A 25,616-nucleotide genomic window follows, 5' to 3' on the forward strand; every position below is an offset into this window, starting at 1 on the left:
CAAAATATAAATTATAATTTGATCCTTCTTTCCTGAACACCATAAGGCTCTAAAAGAAATCATATAGCTAGGTTTATAACACCAGATGCACTAAAATGCATCTTTATTTTAAACTGAGTAAGGGAGTCTAATGAGAAGGACCACAGTCCACAAATTATTAGTCAATACAGGCCTTTACCAGCACTTCAGCTCTTCCATGGGCCACAGAAACTTATTCCACAGACTGAGATGTTCTGCAGAAAATATAAATGGCTGCAATTTTTTCCATAGTTTCATTATTTGTGGCAGTTTGCAACAGGGATGCAAGTGTGTTAAGATCACTATTGCTACAGGCAGGCAACAAATCGTTATTCTCCACACTGTGTTCCAAGCTGTCACCATATATACAAGGAGTTAACTAACAGCTGTTACAAATTTGACATAGAACCTGAAACAAAAGGCATCTCCTAACTGTTACAAAAGAATGGTGAATACTATGAAGAACAACTTTCTAAACAAACTGCCGCCAACTCGATTCAGTCCTGGTAAAGAGTGCCCATGGTTCATCAGCCAGCCTTAATTCCAGGGATGAGAGGTCCCAGGGAGGACAGACATAGTTCCTGCCAGGTGAAGTGGAGGCTCTGCTGATGCTGAAACTGAGCCATGACCAAGGGTAAGACCCCCAGCCCAGCCCCTGAGCTCAGAACTAGACCGCAGGCCTCATCAAACATTTTATTGACCTATGGGCCTGGTAAACATGCAGGAAGGTACAACCTGGCTCTATCCACTGAGCTGTCTCCACATGAACACTGAAGCTCCAGTATCAACATGAATATGGGGGGTTGGGGGGGGGTGGTGTGTCCAAAGTCAGCCAATGGGTATAAGCTCTGACAACCCAACCTCCAAGAAGCTCCCAGAAACTGACTGAGGAGGCAAAGCTCCCATTTATAACAAAAATAACAATCTTAGAACAGTGTAAAAAAAAAAAAAAAAAGCTGAAACAAAGCCCAACAATCACAACTGGCATGGTAATTTTGGTAATTTTCAGTAAAATATGCAAACAAGAACTTCAGTTAGTTAATCAGTTCATCTTTACTGCAGCTTCCCCCCACCCAAGAGACAAGTCCCAACTCTGGGGAAAAAGTACCTTCTACAAATTCACCTTTCCACCTGTACTACGTTCACTGTTAACTTATACACCGCCAATATACCCCTTAATCACAACCAATAAACTCAGAGAAATGATCATGCATGCCTTCACTATAGATATATTCTCCACTTTTCTGAGAAATAACCAACTGAAACTATTTAAAATATTAGTTTGGAACATATTAAATTACAAAAGGTTTCAAATTAACACCCGGACTTAAGCAAAACCTATTACCAAACCAAATTCTTCATGCAAAGAAAACACTTCAAAGTTCTCCATAGGATTTAACAGCAGAGTAGCAAAACCCATTTCCTTGAAAAAGTAACTTAACACAGGCTAGAGCTTTGGAGTCAGTCACTGGACTTAAGCTACAATAGTAACTGCAATCATAAAAGTGTTCACTGACTCCTCCCACCAAGTAAGATATTTTTCCCATTCCTTTCATATTTATTCACCTGCTTTTTCCTTCTCCTCACCGTGATTCTCAAGTATTTATTACTTAAACCTGAAGAACAACTTAACTGAAAAACAGACTTAACATCTCAACCACACAGACCTTTGTAACAACCCCAAACATGTATTTACATTGCCAATCATCTTTGCCTTTCTCCAGTAAGGCCTTGTTCTTTCCCTTAAACTCCAGCTATTTCTACTTCAGGCCTAAACATTCTGTCCCATTCCCCAGGTAAATCCAGCTGTCTATCATTCAGTCTTCCATTTTTACATCCAAACTCCTTAAGCTGAGATCAAAGACTACACCACATTCCTCGTCTTTGGTTCTTCAACTGCACTGCAGCTTCACCAGCAAGTACCTCCACAGACCAATTCTTACTTACATGCACTCATGAATTTTGAAGTGATTCCTCAGCATTCATTCTGCTTTCCCCTTCACAACCTCTACCCTTCCCAAACTCTGGAAATCCAAACTATAGTACCACTATCCTTATAGTTATATAATATTAGATATAATTTTACCCATTCCTCCAAAACTAGGAACGGTGACTTCAAGACAGAAACTCAGTAAGTCCATCTAACTAGACTAGTCCATACTGTGTAAACAGCATGAGTTCAAAGTAAGACTTTAAATACAAATATGCCAGCAATACATTTTACTGATCTTTGCTATTGTATCAAATTCACATTAAGAATTTTGGTGGCTTCATTGTACCAACAGCCATTTAATCAATGAAAAGCTGTCATACATGATTCCTTTCTTTCTTTTCAATTGCACTTGTTGAATCATCACCAGAAAAGACCAAAATACTACACAGGAATTCTTTACGCTAGTCTCAGTCACCCTGAAGTTATAATGGCACAGTGACAACTCTTGCCTAAAAAAATTAGTAAGGACATAAAGCAGAAGTGACCTTTCAATTTCTCACACTTTAAGAACATTACCCCTTCACATTTTATAAGTCAGGCTTTCTTCTTTATGGACTTTAATACTGAATCTAGCTCACGAAATATGATCCAGAAAAAATCCCAAACCTTAGTATTAATTTTGCAGTACTCCCAGGAAACTGAATTCTTTGACTTATTCATTGCAAGTTCAGCCTAATTGCCAATACTCATTCAGTTCTTTCTACTTCTGAGTATAGGCTCCCTTTTAAGAGAGAGCCTAATCTGTTACAAAATAATGACATTTCAAAACAAAAAAAAACCCCTAAAAAATCCCACCACCACAAAAGCCTGACATTAAGGAAGTAGGATAAAGAGAAGGGATTTTAAAAGTTGTTTTTTCTCTAGCCCATCCAGACTAACAATAGTACAATTTAAAGGCCACTAACACCAAACAGACCTCATGTTCCCTTTCTATTCTGTTCCAGATCCAGCTTCTCTTGCCAGTGAGCCTTCATAAAAGCACAAACCCATTACAACAGTGGCTTCAAGCCACTCCATTTGTGTCAGAGACAAGTGGGCCAAATGATGACACACTCTTGCTGCATTAAGGGAGACTACACAAATGCAGGCAGACACCTATTTCCTCTTCTATGTCTGCGATTCACAGTATACGCACTGTAATAGTTTCTAATCTATACCCTGAAGAAATCTGTTGTCATTATGTTTGAATTTGCTACAAAGGTGCTCCACACCCTTGAGAAAATACATCTCTGCAAGCCAAGCATCTGAAAACCCCTACAACTCTCACCAGGGACCTTTTTTCTTTACTCAAAATGAAATGAATACTTTCAATAAACTTATAAGAAATGTGACTGAACTGAAGCAGACCAAATTCTCAAGCAACCTCTCTGATGAAAACTCTAGAGTAAATTTAACAGATACAAAAGAATGAAATAAATTATATTCATATAAGCAGAGAGATGCGGAGTTACCACCACTAGGTGGAACCTGCAAACTTGGTTACAAACTGCAGAGCACTACCTGTCTCAACCTGGCAGCAGTCAGGACAAACATCAGACTGAATTTGGCATCACAGTCATTTGTCCATCACAGATTCAGAGCTTTTACGTGAACCTAATGCAGTAGCAGGGGATTTGAAAAGCACAAAAATATTAAAACAGTATCTGTGAGCTGACCAAAGAAATTTAAAAAGCAGGTTCTTCCTACCTAAATTACTTCCTCAAACCTAAACAAGACAGAGAAGGTTATACTACATCACCACACCATGGCTGGCACAGAACACAGTTACAGTGATTCCTCTCACCTTTCATAATAACAAAATTAAGTGATCCTATGGTTATATATTCTTTCCAGTCACTGCACTGAAATAGCTGGTATTTCATATAGATACATTACCTGCAGATTCATTAGGATTCATAGTACATTCACTTATTAGTTTAAAACTAAGCATTTTGGATTTCAGAAAACTTACTGTTGTTTCTGTTTGAAGCTGTTTTTACAGGCCTAGGTAATGACAAAATTTGGTACCAAAAGTAACACAAGCTATCAGGCAGAAGGAAAAGACTACAAAGTCTTCTGTTCCTGGAGACATGAAAGTAGCCAAATATTGCCTACTCATTCAAAGAAGTAGCATGATATAGTGCTTGCACTGCAAGGAGGAAGCGCCATTTGTGTCATTGGCTTAACAAAACTACAGTGTCAGTTACCCAAAGTTAGGACTAAGCGTCCAGATACAAAAAAAGGCCTTCCAAAAATTCAGGGCATTTGTGCAGTAGATCATGGTATTGTGCATGTAATTTTCCACATATACTTGAAAGGCTTTTTTAAGAGATGCATCCAGTTAAAATATACACACTGACTTAAGTGATAACAACTACAGTTGTCTTAAAAAAAACTTTAAAAAGACTTACCATCAAAAATATTCTGATTTACAATCTAAGAAAACATAAGACTCTGCAGAGCTCGACGTTTAACTGTTTAACAGCAACTCATTTAGATCAACTACCTATCTCATACAATAGCTGTCTCTATCATAACAGCTGAATTTACATTTCAGATCAGTTTAAGAATGTAAGTATTTAGTCACTGATTTATTGTGCTCCTTTTCACACAAACTCAGTGCTGAAGTTTCTGAACTCATGTCCATTCTTCATTAGATCAGTGCAGCACTTGTTTTCACTATAGCTAAAGCATGGTTTGGCCTCAACCTTTCAATTCCCCCCCTAATGCCTCATCTCTGATGATAAAGTTGAAGTTCCCTTAAAGTGAGGATGAAAACATTCTGCCACTTGCGTACTGGTTACTGAGAGACAAATTAGCTATACCACCACCAGTCTGCACACACACTTCCCAAAAGCACTCAAGTCAGTATCTGAAGAGAGCTCTAAGTGCTGTTAAGAATACTCTCATGTATTCGTGTAACACAGAATTTCTGCAACACAGAAAACTGGCTCTGCAGCAATGCTGGAATGTAGTGGGGGAACCCCAGACAGATGAATTTGTGATATTTAATAACTTTGCCTCCCCTCCTTAAGGAACAGGATTTCCCAAACATTCAGTCAGTGAACTGCCTGTGTCTAATGTTACTTTTAATGAGCCTCTTCACTTTTATAGCTGGCTGCACTAGTGTTGCTCAGACACACATGGTTTATAAATTCTGCCCTTGTATTAGAAACATTTGCCCAATAATGGAAAAAGTACTGGCAACCATCATTTTCACTTCAGAGCACAGCTTCCTGATCAAACAAGCAAGGCTTCCCACAATCCATATCCATTCTCCCGTCAAAACAAGTAGCAATGCTTTGGCTATACTGCTGAAAACAAAGAAGTTTCATAAAAAGCTCATTGAGAAGCACATTCTGGCAAATGCCATCACAGCAAGGTCACTAAACAAATGGGTGCTACACAGAGGCTTCAAATTTTAATGACAGAGATCCTATGAATTCCATCATAAAAATTATCTAAAAGGAATTCTTGAGGTAGTCTAGGTTCTGCCTATATTACTGGTTTCCTCCCCAAATCTGCATAGGTGACTAGAAAGCATTTCTAAGCTTTCTACTGTCAGTCACATAGAGCAGTGCTACATCCACATATTCACATTCAATGGAAAACAGTCGACATTAAACTATTTGTTCCAAACTTTGAAATTGCTAGCTGGAAGTTCCACTTTCCTTTAGATGGTCAGAAATCAGAGCCATACAATCCAATTGATTCCTTGTTTAACCATACTGTAACTACAACATGAAGAGTTGAAAGAGTCACCACAGCCTTCCTGAAGTAGTGACCAGCCCGAAAGGCCACACTATGCCAGAGACAGTTTTAGGCAGGATTAATTCCTATCTTCCCTGTGCAAGCCTTAAAAGTCCTTATTTTTTGGTTTTAAACTTTACAGAGAAATTAAATTAGCACTCCTGTGTACTGTGCAACGTAAGGGAAATCCCCACTCCAGGCCCCAAAGTCTTTCCTGACTATGATCAATCAGGTCTAATTCACTGGTGATTCATAGCAAAAGAACTCAAAAGTTGAGGAAAATTGTGAAGTTGGTGTGAGAATAGCAAATACAGAGTTACAATCTGATTTTGTGGAACTCATGCTGAATGAAAACACATTCCCTGTTTCTGAAAGCTTACCTAAGGTATTTGGGAAGCAACTAGTAAGACCATTTGAATTTCAGGCCATAGACATGAGAACACACAAGAAAGATAGCCACAAAAGAGTAAGCTTTGCCTCTGCACAAGCAGTAAAGGAACTCAGGTAGAACTCATCTGGCTAATTCTCTCCAAAGCTGCCATGCTGTGAATACACAAACCCGGAATGATAACAAAGGAATCTTCACAGAAGTGAATTCCAGCAAGTGAAAGGAGTCACAGCCAAATCATCTGACGCCCATGCTCAGGCCGGAGCTACTGAAAAAGAACACTTTTAGAGCTGCTTTTTTTTTCCTTTTGGTGTTTATAGCCAGGAGTGAAAATCATCCAGGTCAGGGAGGTGGGAAACACTCCTTGCACAAACAACACCTAAACATTCCACTTAGTAACAAAGCTCCAATAAAATTACTAATGTCATCTGTGTAGAAAACTAGCCACAGTTAGACCTACCTGATCATGAGATAGGGAAAGAGGTGTATTTCAGTAAACAGCCACAAATCACTGTGCGTACTACCAACCAACAGGTTTTCATTCCATGAAAAATCCAGACTGTGGAAAAAACAAATCTCTGAACTGCAATCACATTCTCACTGCAAAAAAACAGATAGGAAGAGAACACTTTGAAGTTACTCTTCCAGCAGAAGCATTAAACAGCTTCCCTTCCTTTCCCTCTGTACAAAAACTCTAGCTCAGTTTTCCCAAAGCCATGAAAAAATATACAGCCACAGAACAGCAAGGAGCACCAGCAAACCTGGAAAAGAGCAAAGACAACCAAATGTATTTGGCAACTATGCCTCCAGGCCAAAGCAGAGGTTATGAAAAACCTTACAGCAACAGAATTTAGCATCTCATTTTGTTTTCAAAGACATGCATATCTGAAGCAGCAAACCAACATAAAACTAATTTGTCTATTTCCCTGCACTCCAACTAAATGTATCTTAACATGTCGAATTTCAGAACTGTCTCTTTCCAACCAATTAGCAAATGTAGCAACTAATTATTTTCTTCCACTAGAGTCCATATTGAAATATGGACTCTAGTGGAGGAAGGAAATGCAATCCTTTGTTTCAAGGTCTAATCCGTGTATCTAAATAATGAACCTAAACCAACTGCTCTCAAACAGTGATCTATTGGCCAACCAGAGGTTTTAAATGTTCCATAATACACAGAAGTTTCAGTTTTGCAGATCAGAAGGCCAGCACAGTTCAGAGCTGCTGAACAACCTGCTGAGGGTCAACAGCACTTGCTACAAGAAGCAGCAACTTAGGAACCACCACAGCAGAAGACTAAGGAGAAACAAAATAAAGAAACCATAATCATTATTTACATTCAATGCACCACTGGTGTGCCTAGAAACTGGAAACATACTCTTTTGTAGAGTCTACAGTCTACAGCACTCAAAAATACTCTCAGCAAAACAAGCTGCTGATTTCACTGAGTATAGGCAATGACTCTGGGGACAGCATGAGCAATGTGGAACTGAGCAGCACATATATTTTTAAAAGGCAGACCCTTCAATGTCATCTGCTACACAACTACAGTCTTCATTTTTGCATTGATCTTTCTCTCCACTCAACACAAATTCAGACCATAGACACTGAAGGAAAATACTACATGCTATGAAAGGAATGCTACTTAAAATAAAGCATCCTTCAGGTTTCTTTAAACCTAAAAAAGCCTCAAACATCTCATAAATCTACATTCAGACCATGGCAACAATTAATTGGTTAAGAACTGGTTTTAATGCTGTTATTACAGAATGCCAACAAAATCTGTGACATTAATGGGTAATTCCTTGAAATTTGGTAATACTAAGTCACACTGTCACCCAACTAATGAAGTTCTTTCATCTAAGTCACAATTTTATCATTGACTAATTGCATTCATTTCTATTTAGGGTGGAAAAAAACCCATACAATAAACAAATCATGTGGTAAAATGTTACATTTACAACTTTTTTTTCAACAGTAGTACTTAAGACACACATAAGGAACTGCTAAAAACATCAACGTAGCCAGTTATATAAACACAAGTACATTCTTGCCATTATTTGGAGAAATCGGGACATCAAGGATATTGATTTTCTGACACTCTAGGCATCAAGGTCAAAAAAGCTGGGGATTTGAGTAGTATCCATCACCTGATTCTGTCTATTGCTACCTCTCGCTAGCAATCAGCTTGGGGTGTTATATCCAATGGCAGTTTCACACCTTCCACATTGGAGATGGGACCTCAGAGGTCCTACCCCCTATTTTTAAGGCTGTTCATGAATATAGACATGTGCTAAGTAAGCAATTTTATGAACTCTAGACATGTAGTCTACGGGTATTGCTCATAATTTATCATAACATACAGTTTAAGGTTACTTCTAACATGAAACCACATTGTTACAGTAAACAGTTTGCATTGACCCTTAATAATGAGCTTTTCTCTATTTATGTTTTAAAGGATCAACTGTAACTATTTGAGTTGATGTACTCTTTCTGATACAAACAGAAAACCTAAGCATGCTATGACTTCCTATTTTTTTTTCCAAGAGCCTACTCTTAAGGAAAAGGGGATATATACTAACTGATTTATGCTAAAAAGGCAAAAAGAAGAGCCCCTGCCCCCACCCCAAATCCTCCATTTAAACATTCAATCCAAGTAAACATTCCCAACCCCCATGGCTTTCTGGTTTGTGCTTTTTTTCAGCTAAGCACTGAAACATCTTTAGACCATACCGAAAAAATCAAGAATCAGAAAAAAGCTTTCCAAAACAAACCTGCACTTTTAGCAAGTCCAAAGGAACAGGCACACAAGCATGTTTCACAGCATATGCTGTGTCTAACACAAACACTAGAAGCCTTGGATCCAATACCAAGAGGATCACGATGTGAAATCAAAAGACAGTAACACAAAACTGTGTACCTAATTCCAGACACCTGTAGTTTAATTACATTTCACAACAAGCATTGTTGTGATGCATTTGAACTTGAAAAAGCAGTTATCACCAGTTTTGGTGAGTCAACACACACTAATATCTTAAATCAATTCTGTGAACAATGAAGCCAAGTTTTCCTTTTCAGTAATTTTATTCTAATGTGAAACACGAAGAAACAAGCACCCAAAAAACTCCAATATAGTATGAAACTTTAATAAAAGTTCTTAAAAAACAAAGAGCAAAATTTTAAAATAAACTGACTTGACTCCTAATCACACACAGCTTTCTGACATCAGGAAGAGTACTTTCAGACTGTCGGGGGAAAAAAAAGAAAGAAACAAAGATCTGCTGTTGAAACGTTACTCCCGAAGACTGTTGAAATGCATAACATGAAGCTTCAGAGACAGACAGTTTTATTAACAGGAAGCTTAATTTTAAACAGTATATACAAATCACATGACTTTTCCAAAGTTGGGACCACCTAGTAATCTGTCAAAACAAAATTATGCTAATGAATTACAGAAGCATCTGTGTAATGCAACCGCCTCTTTATTGAAGTACACCTTTATACAATCCTTCCATGGATTCCTGTACTGTGAAATCCTCTCAGGACGCAGCGCTGCACAGGTTTGCAAATCTCTCCTACACACCACATGAATAAAACTGTTGCCACTTGCACCTCTCAATTTTGCCTGCCCATACACTTCAGTGTTCCATGGTATGCAACACCAAAAAGCACTGTTTTTCTTTGTCAAAAAAAAAAAACCAAAACAGTTTGAAGTTTACTATGTTTAAGTACAATGATTTGCAGGGAATAGCAGGATTTTTTTCAGGCAATGCCCAAGTTTTAAAATTTATCATAAGCCAAGCAAGGACGAACCAAAAAATTCTACTTTTCACTTGCGTAATTACTTCCTTTCCATTTATCTGTTTTTCCATGGAAGGTTTCACTGCACAACAAAGAAAATGGCAACTCTTTACAGACTTTGAATACAACAGCACAACTTTATTGCAAAAATATATAGTAAACTCAGTACTTTCAAGTTTTGGAGAAAAATAAATTTTATCTCTGAATTCACCCACAGCAGTAATTCACAACAGAGTTGCTGAAGATACAAGTTTCTTCCATTATAACCTAATTTAAAACTTTATATGGACTCCAATCTTCTACTAATAATCACCACTTTGGTTCTCTTAGCAGAGACTCTATGTGAGGAGTTCAAGAGACATGTGAGAAACACCAATATCCAACTAGTGTCAAAGATCCTTTCTCAACTGATTTGTGTAATCCTAACAAATCAAGCTACTTAAACAATAATGATTATTTTCAACTGAAAACATTTTAAATATACTATAAAACTCATATGATTTATGTTTGAGGTTAGCTATACTTGTGGCAAAAGTCTTATTCTGCACAGTTATAATTGCAATATATAAATAACTAAAGGTTATACCACACAGAACAGCTTGAATTTTACAGAACGATTCTGCTCATACTCATAGGAATTAGTTTGGTAGACACATCAGCAAAGGGCATAATTCAACTGTTCATACAGTGAGAATTTTGGAAAAAATAAAGATACATACACAAAACAATTGATCTGTGTACACTGAGAATTCATTCAGTCGCAGAATAAAATCAGGACTTTAAACAAAGCTTTGACCTGTGAACAAAGCGAATTCAGCCAGCTTTTAACCAAATCTAAAAATAGCTATCTAATTTACAATGGCTTACAAGAACACCACTGAAGAGCTTCACTGACTTCATCTATTTCCCTTATCCAAAACTATGTCAAACCAATCTCAGCTTCTCAATAAGCACTGTGTCCAGAAGAGTTTACCAAACTTTTATGATGAATAAGAATCTGTGCAGCTTCTCCACATATTTGTACGAGGAAAATCCACCACACCTCTCTCCTTGCAGTGTTTCTCATGTAATGGCTAGCCCAGTGCTCTGTCTTATCAAAACCCATCTGTTTTACAATTTAAACGATCCACAGGTTCTATCCTGGAAATACTATAAAAACCAATTCAGATGCATTTGTCACAGCACTATGAATATCTATTCTACAACTACTTGATGAACAGCTACCCTAATACAAGTTTTACTTTTCTGGAACCTATAGGCCTTTCATTTAAATCAACAACAGCTGCCATAGCTTCATCACGAGACTCAAATGCAACCATTGCTTCTCCAGTGGGCATGCCTTTTTCATTGTATTTTAAGCACACTGAACCAGGGATCACTTGGTAACCATAAAAGAAATCCAAAATTTCATCCACCGAAACGGTAAAGGGCATGTTCTGCACTTTAATGACAGTTGGCCCTGGCTTCCCAGACCCTGTTCCAAAACCTGGGGGTCCACCAATATGTATGTTTCCTGGTCCGGGTCCAAACCCTGGAGGTCCACTTAAATGTCCAAGACCACTAGCAATTGCTGGAGGACCAGCACCAAAGGCAGGGGGCCCACTTAAATTGCCAGGACCATTACCAAATGTCTGAGGACCCCCCGCAAAACCTGCTGGTCCACTCAAATTAGCAGGACCACCTGCAAAACCTGGTACCTCAATACTCGCACCAGGTAAACCACTAGCTGCAACTGTTGGTATTCCTGGTCTAGAATCAGGAAAGCCACCTATTCCAGGTGGCGGTAAAGGGGGACCAAATGTGCCAGACCCACTGAAGTTACCAGGGAAATTAAATGGAGGACCATTATTTGCTTCTTTAGCATTTCCCCCCAAGAAGGCATGCTCATCCCCACCAGGGCCCTGTGCTCCTGGCACAGCTGCATTTCCCTGGATTGGTATTTTCAGGATTTTTTTTCCTTGAGATGCTGGGTTTCTCTCAATATCTCTCATTTCTTCTACAGTTATCAAACGCAAATTAACATCTCTTCCATTTAGTTTTTTACGGTGCAAGCGTTCTGCTTTACGAGCATCATCTTCAGCTTTAAACTGAACCAGTGCTTGTCCTAAACCTTGCCCATTATTATCAAGAAGAATTTGTACAGAATTTTCTTCCACTGCCAGTCCCTCTAGAAACTGAAGTATTTCAATTTTTGTTATATTGTATGGAATATTAGATATATGCGCACACAGTTTTGGCAAGCCTGAGTCTCCCTCAGCATTCATCAGAATTTCTCTCTGGTCATAGCTGAAGTTCTGCAATCTTTTACGAATCATATCTATCTTTTCTAACATTGCCTTTTTAGTAATTGGATGTACCTGAATGAAGCGATTCCCTATGTACTGCTTATGATGACACAAAGCTGCTTTATAATCAGCTTCATTCCTAAACTCAACAAACCCCTCCCCAATTGCCTTCCCATTGGGTCCATAAGCTATATAAATGCTGTCCTCAACTATATCCAGCTTTTTAAAAAAATCTATCACATGTTTGTTCTCCGACTCAAAGGGAAGACCTTTCAAATAAACACAGAAACCATGCTCATGGGGAGATCTTGACCGTGACCTTTTCTGTCCAGTGGGAGATTTGGACCTAGGATGAGCCTGGGGAGGAGGATGTGCCTGCCCAGAGGGACCCAAGGTTTGCTTGAAAGTTATGTGGCCTCCAGCAGCTACCCACTGTCTCTCTGTTGCAGGACTAACTTCAACATAGCGCTGAATCATCAGCATTCTGTTTCGCTTCAGTGCTTCAAACGTATCTTGAGGAGAAAAAAACTTAACTAGTCCATTTCCATTATTTCGACCTACATGATCCTTCAGCATATGGACTGCATCCACACGGAGCCCAAGGAAAAAGTCTTTCACATCAGATTCTGTTGCAGTAAAGGGCATTCCATGAACGCTGACATACAAATCATCTGGATTGATTGGAATTGGCTTGACACTACCTTGAGAATTCATCTGGATAGGATTTACAGGATTCATGGGACCAATAAACAATGGATTCAAGCCGCTGTTCATATTCACTGCTGCTCCAGACCCATTCATTCCAGTGGGTAAGGGCGCTACAGGTGGAGGATTCATAGGAGGCATTCCTGATATGGGAGGCAGAGGTGTCATTGGAGGTACAGGGGGCACAGGGGGTATTGGAGGAACTGGAGGAACAGGAGGCAGTGCGGGTACAGGAGGTGGAACAGGTATAGGGGGAATAGAAGGCATTGGTGGCAAAGATGGCATAGCTGGGATAGGAGGGATTGGTGGAGGAGGTACTGTGTTCATTGGGGATGCTGTGCTAGGTATAGTTGAGCTAAATGTTGGACTACCAAAGGTACTCCCAAGATTTGGAGGTGCAGTGCCAATACTGGCAGTAGAAAATGTGGATATGTTTTTATTGCTTTCATGCACCGTAGTAGAAGCAGTTACTACACTAGGAGAAGGATTATTAAAGTTAGGTACAGTAGTAGGTAAGTTAACCCTTCCACTCATTCCAGAACTAGGTGGTGGTCCTGATCTGCTAGCATTTGCTGGTGGCATATCTAGATTGGCAGTTTCAAAACGCCTACGACTGAGCTCTATCATGTTCTGCATTTCAGTTTTACTGCTCAGCAACAACGTTACTTTTGACCCTTTAATTGTACCACCTGTGCGCATCATACCAAGCCTTGCATCTTCATCAGTGGCAAAAACGATGAAAGCCTCACCCAGTTCACCCCCTACAATATGCACGCCCCCATCAGGAATGGTCAATCCAGAGAAGAAGTGGCGAATGTCCATGGTCCCCGCCACAATCGGGAGACCTTGCAAGCGGATGACCACAGCCATGCTGCGCTGAAACAACACACACCTGCAGATGAGAAAAGGCAACGGCCATGTCAGACTACTGTTTGTGACACCATGCAATTACCTACAGACACCATCGACTATATTTGTTTATATACACCTAATAACATCTTGCAAAGATAAAGCGTGTTCATATTCCAAGTTCCTTATTCATGTTTGTTTACTTCATACAGACTGAAGTATTAAACATTTATCAACACAATCAGTGTACATTTTGCACTAGAAATTCCAAAATAGCTGTTATACTAAGACCCACAAGTGTCAGTTAAAAAAAACAAAGGAACATCAAAAATCAGAACTATTACATCAGTAGTTCAATAATTAATGGAATGTAACCAAAGGAGTATTTTAGCCAGACAAAACAAAATTAATTTACCATACCCTGATATGGTATCCACTATACCTGACAATATGGCTGAAAAATTCTGCACAGCTATGGGAAACAAACAGTTCCTTTTAATCTGGGGAAGGATTTTACCTCCTGCCAGGTGAAGACAACTAGAAACATAACAGTGGGTTGGTAAAGAACAAAACCCATTATGGACAACTAGCAACTGTGAGACTCACAAGACATCCTGACAGGGAGCATCTATATTATACTGACCTGATGTTTTTTCTCCTAGCAAAGGCAAGAGGTCCAGATGACCTGAAGCTTGCTATTATAAACTAGCCCCAGACTTTTTGTGAAAATAGAGACCTCACCTAAATTAAATTAACATCTATGCATATCTAGATAGATATATGACCTTCACAATTTTCAAAAACAAGGTATTTTTTAAAAGTTGCAGATATTCTATCTAGCATGACCCCTTACGTCTCAGATGTAAGTAAATTAATTTCATCTCCACAGCAGGCATTAGTAGATGCTTAAGGTAATTCTGAACAGCTAGATCTGAACAGTTACCTCGCGACCTCAGAAGTCCGAGCTCAGATCAGGAGTTGAAGATAAAGAGGAAGCTAGATAGTTGACACTTAGGCAAACCTTCAGCAAAGGCTGAAAGCATGATATTAAATAATATTAGCACAATTCAACATCTCAGAAGCCAGTCTCTCATCCTAAACCATCAGCAACAGCACCATGCTTCACTTGAACCACTTATCTCTGAAACTTCTTGACTTCCTAGGTACAAGCCAGTTCAGTACCTTTATGGAAGACCTCCAAGGCTCCCCTAAGTCACATACCAGCAGCGTTAACTCAGCATTTGAAATCAAGGATGAACCAGATCACAGAATCACAGAACTGTTTAGACTGGAAAAGACCTTAAAGTCCAAGTCCAACCAGATGCCCCAGTGCAACACAACAAAGCTATACATCAAAGACTCCCGGCCACTAACAAAGCTCTGACCAACCACAATCAATAACCATCTCCCAGAAACTCAGCTATATCCCAGCATACACTCAAATCTCTAAGTTGGCTCCATTTGCTGTCCAGGTCATCCCAACACTTTAGAGAAGACAAGTCATGAATGACTAGGTAAAGCCATAATTTAATCAGGTAAGGCTGAATCCAGTACTTAATGAAAAGAAGAGTAACAATTCTTCTACGGGGTGAAGAAGCAACAATTCTTTTGTTTGTGTAATGGAACCTCATATTACTAAAATGTGTCCTTAAGTATTTTGTTCTGTTGACCAACACACCAGAGCTAAATCCTTCAACACACTAATGAACTCAAGCAACCTACTAGGGGGTACTACAGGGCATTGTCCCACAACTATCACCAGACACCAGAAAAGTGTGGAGGACCTTTCTCCCTCAAGGAAACAGCAAACAAGCCCATTAGCACAAAGTCACTCTGCGGCTTTAGTCACTGTGCATGAATATTGGATTCCTTACTGCACCATCCTTAAAGAGAGACTAGAACTTGCCATTCATAACATAAGAAGATCCTTAAAAAAAGAAAACACACCACTAAGAAAACCGCTATTCCACCAAGGAAAGACAGCAACAGAAAGGCTTATACTATACTAAGGCTTCTACTAATCTTCAGGGACAATTTTTTTGGAAGCAACTTTCTCATATTCATGGTAAGGCAACAGAAGCAACATCCTTGCCTTTAGCTCTTATAAGGGAATTAAATTTAATCTGAAAATAAAATTCATTGCCCAATCATTTTCCAACAACAAAATAACTTGCCCATGAGGAAAAAAACACCCCCACAAAAAGTAAGGACTAGCTAGCTATGCTATCTAAAACATCTAAAAACATATCTAAGACTTTCTGCACTGTTTTAAAAAGTAGTGTTTTATAATGAATCTTTTGTTTTATTTTAAATTTGCCTAGCATTGATGACAATCTCTGAAATAAAAGTTAAAATAAAAATTCTGCCACCTTTAAAGAAGCTGTATTAAAGAGTATTTTAAACCCAAGGTTTATGGTACACTACAGGATTGCTTCTGAATTAGATGATCCTGAGGCAAGCAAGCGATCTAAAGCGATCTTAAAGTATCCCTGGCTTGGCACCTATGCTTCCAAAACTGGAATATCACTAAAAGCAAATCTTGCCAGGAGGTTTAGATTTCTTCTACTGCCTACTATACACAGAAATTAGTTTCAGAAAATTTTATGTATCAGAAGTTATAAACATTTGAAGCATCTTGTGTTAAGTGGGAAACTACTTTTAGCTATTTCCTTAATGCAAAAGGGATGACAATCTGATATAGCCATTGGTTGAACAAAGGCAACTTGGGAAGGCGTGGGAAGACCTTGTATTAAGGTCTGCTGGTTTGGAACACCTTACTTTCTTTAACAGAACTGACACCTGCTACATAACTGCATTTATAAATTATTATAGCCCAGAGACAGATAAAGTCACAGAAGAGTTCAAGCATTTGAACATTTATATTACTTCTGGGACAATACAAAATAAATTCAAAACTTCATAATAAATGCTAAGAGAGTACTTGAAGTCTTGATACTAAGGACTCTATTCAGATCCACTAAATCACTATTGACAAAAAATCTAAAGAGCCGCTTAGGCATATAGTTACTAAAAAACCTATCTGCAATGACTTCAGTGTAGTTAATTCCATGCAGAGTATTAAGCAAATGCTTGCTTAATGTTAAGCAAGAGCTGAGAATAAAATGGTCTGATTAAAAAGAATTTTAAGGACCTAACTAATCAGATGTTTTTGACAAAGGAACATGTAACACAGCTGCTTCATTTTTTCAGAATTTTGATACTTAGAAAAAGTAGTAGTGTCAATTCTATTATTTACAGAAAAATCTCAAGGACCAAAAGGGCCAGATTTTAAATTTCTAAACACTCACAAACCACATTTTTTCCAAAATGCACTTAGGAAACAATAACCCACTTGCTCAAATTTTCCAAGTAATGAAAAGGCAAAGCCTGTTTAAGTATTTCACTGTTGACTTGCAAAGACCAGCACATGCAGAGGCAACATTAACTTCAGATACAAAACAGGCCACACATCATTTGAGCAGGCACTGAAGGCTTTTTGTTGGGCTGTCAGTTCTCATGCTGCCTGCTTTTCTCCGAGTACAAAAAGGTACTTCAAGGCAAAAGTGGGTTTTATTGCCATTTTGTGTGTTTCATATATTTGTGGAAAGACAACATCCTACGAGTGTACTATGGACAATCCATCCCCAGTAGCAAGCTGTGATCAAAGCTGGAGATTTACAGGCTGGTGACAACCAGTGTGATTCAATTCATTTGATGAATTTTAACATGTCTTGACAGTAATATCTTTTAAAATGTTGATGTTACACTGGAAAAAAAAAGGTGTAAAAGATGACAACACTATTTATCTCATCAATGAGCTCATTAATAAAATAATAATAATCTGGGTCATTTGTAAGCACACCAGATTAGCTTTTTAAGATGTATGGATTTTGCAGTAGAAAAGTTCAGAAGATTCATCTTAGTCCCTGGGAAGTATTAAAGTGCAATACCCACATGATATATATACATACACACACACACACACACACACACACACAAACATATTTGGCAATTCTTGAGTGAAGACTAAGAACTGCAGGAACACTGGTACTGTAGTAGGAATTTTAAGTATGAGACTGTCTCACAAAAGTTAAAACTGCAAACTACAGTTTCATCTTTTACTTAAGGCTAAAATCAATCTGTTATAGTCATCCTGGAGCCAATTCAAAACTATCTCACCCCTTTAAATACTGCAAAAGCTAATTAGAACCAACTGATATACACTTCTACACTCCAACAATTACAAACACACAGACCTGGGGCTTGCAGCAAACTAACTGCATTTACCAACAGTGCAAAATAAACGGGAGAGTGTTCCAGACTACCACATGCTGATGAAACAACAAAATATTAGTTTGGCAGAAAATTCTGTTTACAAGAAAAACACTGCCAAAAACATCATCACCGGTGGTGAGTAGACAAGCTACAGATTATCTGACTCGCGTATTTGACACAAATTTACAGATTCCAAAAGCTTCATGGTTTCTTAAGATATACTCAATATGCATATAAATAAGTCTTCAATTCAAAAGCTCTTACCTGCAAAGACAGATGTTTTTTTCTTAACAAGTAGCAGAAGCCAAGCCAATCCTGTGGGCAACCAATTAAAACCAACTTTTAGACTGCAACAAAGAATAAATGGAGGCAAAAATCAATGCAGGCAACACAACAGCAGTAACAGTCCACAAAGAACTGTATACACAGAATTTCAAACCTGCAACCACCACAAGGCACTGCAACATAAAAGAATCATAAGGATACATTTTCTATAGATTATCTCTATATGACTTACTGGTAATTGCACTGTAGAGCTTTAAGACATAAATATGCCTTCCACAAACACTACAGAAAGAGTCAGAAAGCATTTAAAGTCTTTCAAGTTTTCCCATCACCAATAGGTGAAAAAAATCTCTCTTTCAAAGGCAAAGAACGAGAGTTAAATACTTAAAAGCCCTAAATTTTACCAAACCCTGCTTCACTGATAATAGTATTCCTTCCTCCAACTTTGCATCTACTTACTTGAACAAAGTAAGGTAAAGTAAGCCATGCCTAAGAAAACCACCCCAGAACTGCACCTGAAGAATTCTTCAAGAGTCACACTAACTGGGTAAAACTGGCATTTCACAGCCATGTCTATGAAGTCAACTCCACAGAGCACACAGCAAGAACTCCCATAAGATACTCTACTTTCATTTGTAATCTGCCATTTCATTACCAAAATCCTCATCAAATGCCCATTTTTTTCATTCCTGTATAAAAATTATCTTCCCAGGTTTACAACTCAACAAAAAAGCCAAGCATTTTAAGTGGCAACACAAGTATTTTGTATTTAAAGATAGGATGGAAAACCTTTGCTCTTTCATTACTTGGCAGACCACCTCACACTAAAAACGTGATTCTTTGGAAAGCCATTGAGGAATGAATCTCACTAAGAACAGATAACTGCCTCCTTCTCACGCAACCCCAACAGGTTGGTTTCAGTTACAAACACCATTACCGAAATGAATTTAGAGCAAGAAGTACTAACAAACCATTCAGACACTCCCTAACAGAGAGAATAAAAACAAACATAACTATTCACATATCTTCCAGGACATTAATGGCAGGCTTACAAGTGAGAAATATAGAACTACACTTATTTTAAAATGGCAAACACATTTAGAAAAATATGACTTTTGTTTATTAGACCTTCAAAAGAAACATGCAATCCTGTATTAGAAGGACTCAACTATATACTTTCATGTATAGCAGTGTCAACCAGCAGCTTACAAAGAAAGAAAGAAATGCAATCACCTGAAAAATCATTTCATGCAAAACCACACCTGCTTCAAGCAGCAGATAAATCTTTCATGCACAAGAAACTTCCCATTTAGAAGAAAAACCTAAATCATTAGATAGATTTCCAGTATAGCAACCAGGTTCCTCTTCACAACACTGAAAACAAGCTGAAAATCTGCAGTGGACTAAGACAACAGAAACAAAACCAGGCAGCATTCAGAATAGGAGCAAAACTCCACTCTGCTGTGTTTAACTTCTTCACCAAATACCATCTACTTTTAATTTCAAGTGTCACATCTCTCAATTTTAAAAGAAAACCATCCATGCCTTCTGTAGGCAAAAATAACCTTTCCAATCAACAGAATACGCAAGAGCACATTAACTAGACAAGCACCGGCTAGAGGAGGTGTTCCCACATAGAGCTGGCACCGCATCTCTGGGAGCTCTCCGGATAAACTCCACAACATCCTGTGCACTGTACAGAAAGATCCAGCATCCACTGGACACACAACAAATTATTAAACCAGAGGAATCCACCAAGGAAACAAACAGCCGATTTGCCTGCCTAACACCAGTAGACTAAGGTGGGGAAATAAATCAGTAAGAGTAACAGGTAAGCTTAAGAGTGAGTAAAACCAGAGCCATGAGGTTTTATCGAAAGAAAACTCACATTTCCGGGGCTCATTTGAACATTAATTCGTTTAGGGTTTTTTTGTTTGTTTGTTTGTTCTCCTGGGAAGGGTGGTTTTAAGGTTTTTTTTTTTTCCGTTTAGAGATCTTGGGGGAGGGAGGCGGTATTTTTTTGTTTGGTTGGTTGTTGCTGTTTGGTTGTTTTGGGGTTTTTTAACGGAGCTGATGTTTACTAGCAGAAGAGACTTTATTAAACAACAACTCAGCTGGGGTTTATAGGGTACACCCAACAAGCATTGGCAGCGCCGCAGACACCGGGGACCTTCCTCCCCGCAAGGTGCGGACTACTTGCCTCGCTTCGTTCCCCGGGGCGGGGCGGGGCAAGGCGCAGCACCCCACCCCACCCCCCCCGAGCATCCCCGGGATCCAGACACGCCGGGGCCCCGCGCTGACAACGGGACCGCAGAGCTCCCCGCCGCACCCGTCAAATCCCCGCCTCGGGCCCCGACACGGCCCCCGCCATGTGGCCCATGCCCTGGCTCGGGCTCCGGCGCCTCCGCAAGGTCACTCGGCCGCCCCCGCCAGATGGGCCCGCGGCGCCTGCGTTCGGCCCGCACGGACTCACCTGCCCGCGCAGCTCCGCGGGCCGGCGTGCGCGGGCGGCGACAGGGAGCCAGGGACGGGGAAGGGGCCGGGGCCGGCCCGAACCGCCGGGCCGCAGCGAAGCGGGAGCGACCCCGCTCGGCGCCCCAGAGCCGCAGGCGGGAGGCCCGGCCCGGCCCTTTGTGCGCGGGGACGCGCCCCCCCGGCCTCCCTCCCCGCGTCTCCCCGCCGCGCCGCGGGCCCGCAGCGCCGGACCGGGCAGGCGGCCCGGCCTGCCCGGGCGCCGCCGCGCTCTTACCGAGGGGATCTGTACGAGAAAAAGGGTTAGAACGGAGCCACCCCGCCCGGGCCCGCGGCGCGCTGAGCCCCGCGAACCGACCGCAGCCGCACAAAATGGCCGCCGCGATGCGGCGCCGCTGGGGGGCGGGGGCCGGGCGGCGCGGGGGACGGGCGGGCGGCACGGGGAAGGCGGGGTCGGGCGGACGGCGCGTGCCCTGGACTGGGCGGGGCCGGGGCCGGGGCCCTGGGGACGTGCCGCGGCCGGGCCGGTACTGCGCGTGCAGCGCCGCTGAGGCCTATTGCTTAGGGAACGGGGAGTTCCGGGAGAGCATTGAATTGCTAACGAATAAAACAACCTTGAGAGCGACTGTTTCTAACCTCTTAACGTAAGACCAAGTTGCTGAATAAAAATGAAGGATTCCCGGGAGCCGATGCCCCGTGCTGTGATTGTCTCCGTGGCTTGACTGAATGCAACACTGATAACCAGGCAGAGCCCTGAGCTCAGGGACCTCCGGACTCTTCTCGGTTCTCCGTCACTGTGCTTCAAAGGATACAGGCACAGCAGCACCAGCCTTTTCCAATGGAAAAAAATCCCTGTTTAGTCTTCTGCAAGAAACGGATAAAAATAAATCATTGCTTCCCTTTGCAAAAGCTTTTGCAGTGAATGTTGGAGTTCAGCAACTCAGTTAACTTTGCCCTTGTTTCTCTTAGGGGGTGAAAACCAACAGATTGTCACAGTTGTGCTCTCCTGAGGCAGAGGGATCCAGCGTGGGGCTGCTCAGCAGCACAATCATCCCCACTCCATTTGTTTTCCTGTATATCCCTTCATTTTACTCCCAAATTCTACTTTACTACTCTCATCCCCTCCCAGGCAACAGCCCACGTGCTTATCTTCTCCCTATTAACCCCCGGGTTTCAGATTTTGTATTCTATTGGGTATTTATGATAATAGATGGCCTGAAAGAAAATAACAGTTCTGCCAAGCTAATATCTCCTTCTTGTCTAGGCAAGTGTAGGCAGTATCCAGTAATTCACCTTTCTATACCACTAGTGACAATATATAGGGTTGGCTGTCACCATGCACCCTGACACAGCCCAGAAAAGCAGGTGATTTAAGTCACCAGAGGCATCAACAGCCAGGCTTGCCGGCTTCCCTGGAGAGCTGGTTGCCTAGGGCATGCAAGTGGTAGCAGGAGCATCTGCAGCTCAGGGCTTCACTCTGTGTCACCATAGCACTTCCCAAGCTGCACTAGCCACCCCGCAGTGGGGAGACAGTATGGAATAACAAGTGGACAGTGCTGGAATACGCCAGGTCAGAGGAAAAATAAGACTTTTCAGATTTTGTGCAATGTGATGAGTCACCACATTACTTTTTGTTCTTCAAAAGAAGTATGGTGAAGGTACTTGTGAGGTTTACTGTGAGGATCATTAGGAGCATGCCAAGGAACCAAGAGTACCAAAGACAAGTCAGCAGCATGATGCAGATAGTTACCAACAGCAGGAGGAAAGTATCTGTGGAAGCAAAACATTGATAGATAGAAGGTTAAAGGAAAAGGGATCGTGTAACCATGTCCAGTGTTTTTCCTGTAAAATGCATGTGGGGAAAGGCAGAGGAAAAAAAAACATTAGAAAAGAATGGGATTTTCCTTTATTAGACACTAGGAAACCACTGGGAGCACACTAATTTATGTCTCCTTTACCTAAATCAAAACTGAAGAAAGGTGTTAGGTATGCAACCAGGGGAAGAAAAATTATGCAAGACATTTTAAAATAAAGCTTGAGGAAACCAGCATCCACTGTGGCAATTGCACATGTGAAATAAATAAATTCTCCTCCTTGCAATATTAATTTTGCTGCACCATTAGTCTGGAAGTATCACCCCAAATCCAAGGTTATTTGCTTCTCTAGACACTAAAGGTACCATTCCATAAATACAGCCTCTAAACCTATTCCTTCATCTATGGTTTGGATTAATGAACTCAGTTTGCTAAATGATTCATACTACTTTGTATTTTCCTTTCCAATAACTACATGTCAACCACAAATCTTGTTTCCAAATCATTTAGAAAACTGCTCAAGAGAAAGAATCCTCACAGAGTCTCCCAGAAACACTCTCTTCATTCCTCATCTCAATCTCTACTTAAAACCTGTCAGATATGATCTGGCTTAATGATCCTGTGTAGGTACTCTTAGAATCAAACACTTTGTTGGTTTTACTATGCCTGCTCAGCACAAGCCTATCTGATTGTTCATTAGTATGAGCTTTGCTTCTTATAAGAGCATCTTGTACCTGCCTTTTTTTATGACTCTGATTTGGATCAGCTGTCAGAAGGATCATTTCTCCCAGCCAAACACATTGTCCATTTTAAAAACTGGCATTTTCTTCCTTCCAGTGCAGGACCTTATTCACCAGCCTGAAATTTCATCAAAGCTGTCAATAGTAGAGGTCTCAGGCCAGATTTTTGGCACTCAGCACTGGGAAAGCTGTACCATTTCAAAGCACAGAGCTTACATGTTGGCAGATACAATTTGACTGGAAACAGTTGCCCATAACTGATGTCACAGCAGAAAGAGAATTGCCAACCAGCCAGTCAGGCAGGTGTAGCTCCCCAAGGCTTCCATATTTCCCCTTTTAAAAATGGGGGATATTTTCCAGTCAGTGAAAACTTCACCAGACTGCCACAACTTCTCAACTTGATGAAGTTTAGTCACTTCCTCTGTCAATTCCATACAGGCCTCCTGGCATTGATGCCTTATCTTTGTTGGGATGCACTGCTGAGTTCAAAGAGCGGATCCTTTAATATCAATCACTTTGATGTAGGATACCGGTATATAACTGTTGATACGGCTCATGCTCACGAGAAGGCCCAGTGGGAAAAGCCCAATTGCAGCCGGAGGGCCGCAAATCGGCTAAGGGGCGAGAGGCCATTATCAGCGGAATGACAGCTGAGAGCGAGCTTGCGATTAGCTGAAGGAATCACAGACAGTGTATGAGCGGGAAGCTGATTGGATGACAGGACGGGTGGACAGCAGCACTGCAGCCGAGACAGCCAATGGGTGGCCTCTTTCTGTTAGGTTTTGTTAGGCCTCTGTTTTCAGTTATGTCAGGTGGAGATTGAAGGTATAAAAAAGGTGCAATTTTTGTAATAAAGGGATCTCCTTCGGATGCATAAGGGGGTCTGCGTCGCTTTGTTCCCCATCGCTACAGCTTTCTTGGGCTCCTCTTCCGTCTAAGGCATTATCCCATAGGACTCTATCAAGCAGATCCCCTGTGAGTCCCAAATCTACTCTCCTGAAGTTGAGCACAGTGGGCTTGCTTCTCACCTGTTATGAGTAAAAAAAGGGTTGCCCATTTTTTTAAAAGGTTGCAGAGTTCCAAGTTGAGCCAGTTCTGACAGAGGAGAGTTCTTTGTTAGCTTCATGTTGTAATCACCTGTTAAGAGTCGGTCGTTAACTCCCTATTGTTGAGAATTCCCCTTTTTGTCAGTACCACCCTGCCTGCTGTCAGGAGGATGGCATCCCCCCCCAACCCAACGGTGAAAGGAGGGGACATCGGAGGGCATGCAAATAACCTCGGAGCCAGCATGCAACGGGGGGAAGCACCACCCCCCCCCCCCCAAACTTAGCAAATAAACCCCTAAAAACAACGAGCCAACATAGAATTAAGAGATCAAAGTGATGTCTGGATGTGAGGAACAGAATCCAGAGCCTGCGGAGATGCTGAAACCCTCTTTGCCCCTCACCATAACCTTACAGATGTCAGCTGGACTGAGGACCTCAAATGTCACACCGGATAATAAAGACTCCGAAGTGCTTCCATGAGCTCAGAGTCTTCACCTGTGCTAATATAGTCTAGTGGATAAAGCTGTACTTGCCTGCTCCTTCTCCTTCTCTAAGCTGCTTGTGCCTCGCTTGGGAGCAGATCTGTCTGGCTTCCCTGCCTGAGCTATTCACTTTTAATAAAGGCATTAAAAAGGAGAAAGATCTCCTGCTCTGTTAATTTCATCACCCTTGTCATTGCCCCAGGAATCTCAATATCCACCATTTCACGGCCAGTGCAGCCCAGGCTGCCCTTGAGCTTCACGTACCCCACTGGCCTGTCCTTGTTGCTGAGAATATGGTGGCATAGCAACTCTCCTCATGGTTTCCTCTACCATTTGGAGAAGGAAGTTGACATCACTGTATTCCATAAACCTCCTGGATTGCCTGTGTCCTGCTGGGTTCTCCCTCGAGCAGATGTCAGGGTGGTTGAATTCCCCTATGAAAACTAGGGCTTGTATATATAAGGCCATTCCTGTTTGTTTGTGATGACCCTCACTGAGTCATCTTCCTGCTTAGGTGACCTGCAGCAGACCCCCTCTGTGATGTCACCTATCCCTGCCCTCCCTTTAATCCTGACTCCTAAACTCTCTGTCAGTTCCTCATTTATCCCCAGGTGGAGCTCCATGCACATCTGCTGGTCACTGGCATAAAGAGCAACATTGCCTCTCTTCTCCCCTGCCTCTATCCTTCCATTCCAACGCTCCAGTCACAAGAGTCAACCCAACACATCTCCTTG

At 41.1% G+C, this 25,616-nt stretch overlaps 1 protein-coding gene across 24 annotated transcripts in view; it reads right to left on the minus strand.

Annotated features, from left to right (window-relative positions):
* The window catches only part of RBM12 (RNA binding motif protein 12), a 46,820-nt gene extending 25,583 nt beyond the window's left edge, over positions 1 to 21,237 (minus strand). For 15 of the 24 annotated variants that reach the window (XR_007779226.1, XR_007779217.1, XR_007779216.1 and 12 more), the window contains exons 1-2: positions 21,078 to 21,227; positions 18,308 to 18,390 (exon numbers count right to left, since the gene is read on the minus strand). Coding sequence is in view for 4 of the 24 variants with exons in the window: in XM_009098793.4 (XP_009097041.1) it covers positions 11,150 to 13,789 (2,640 nt within the window). In the remaining 20 variants the exon portion in view is untranslated. Of the gene's footprint in view, positions 1 to 6,588; positions 6,729 to 9,253; positions 13,812 to 18,307; positions 18,391 to 20,801; positions 21,048 to 21,077 lie in introns of those variants that run through there. The other 9 variants (XR_007779227.1, XR_007779218.1, XM_050982265.1 and 6 more) reach the window with 8 other exon arrangements.
* Between the last annotated feature and the right edge of the window lie 4,379 nt (positions 21,238 to 25,616).

This window comes from Serinus canaria, chromosome 20 (assembly GCF_022539315.1).
Source record: "Serinus canaria isolate serCan28SL12 chromosome 20, serCan2020, whole genome shotgun sequence".
NCBI lineage: Eukaryota > Metazoa > Chordata > Aves > Passeriformes > Fringillidae > Serinus > Serinus canaria.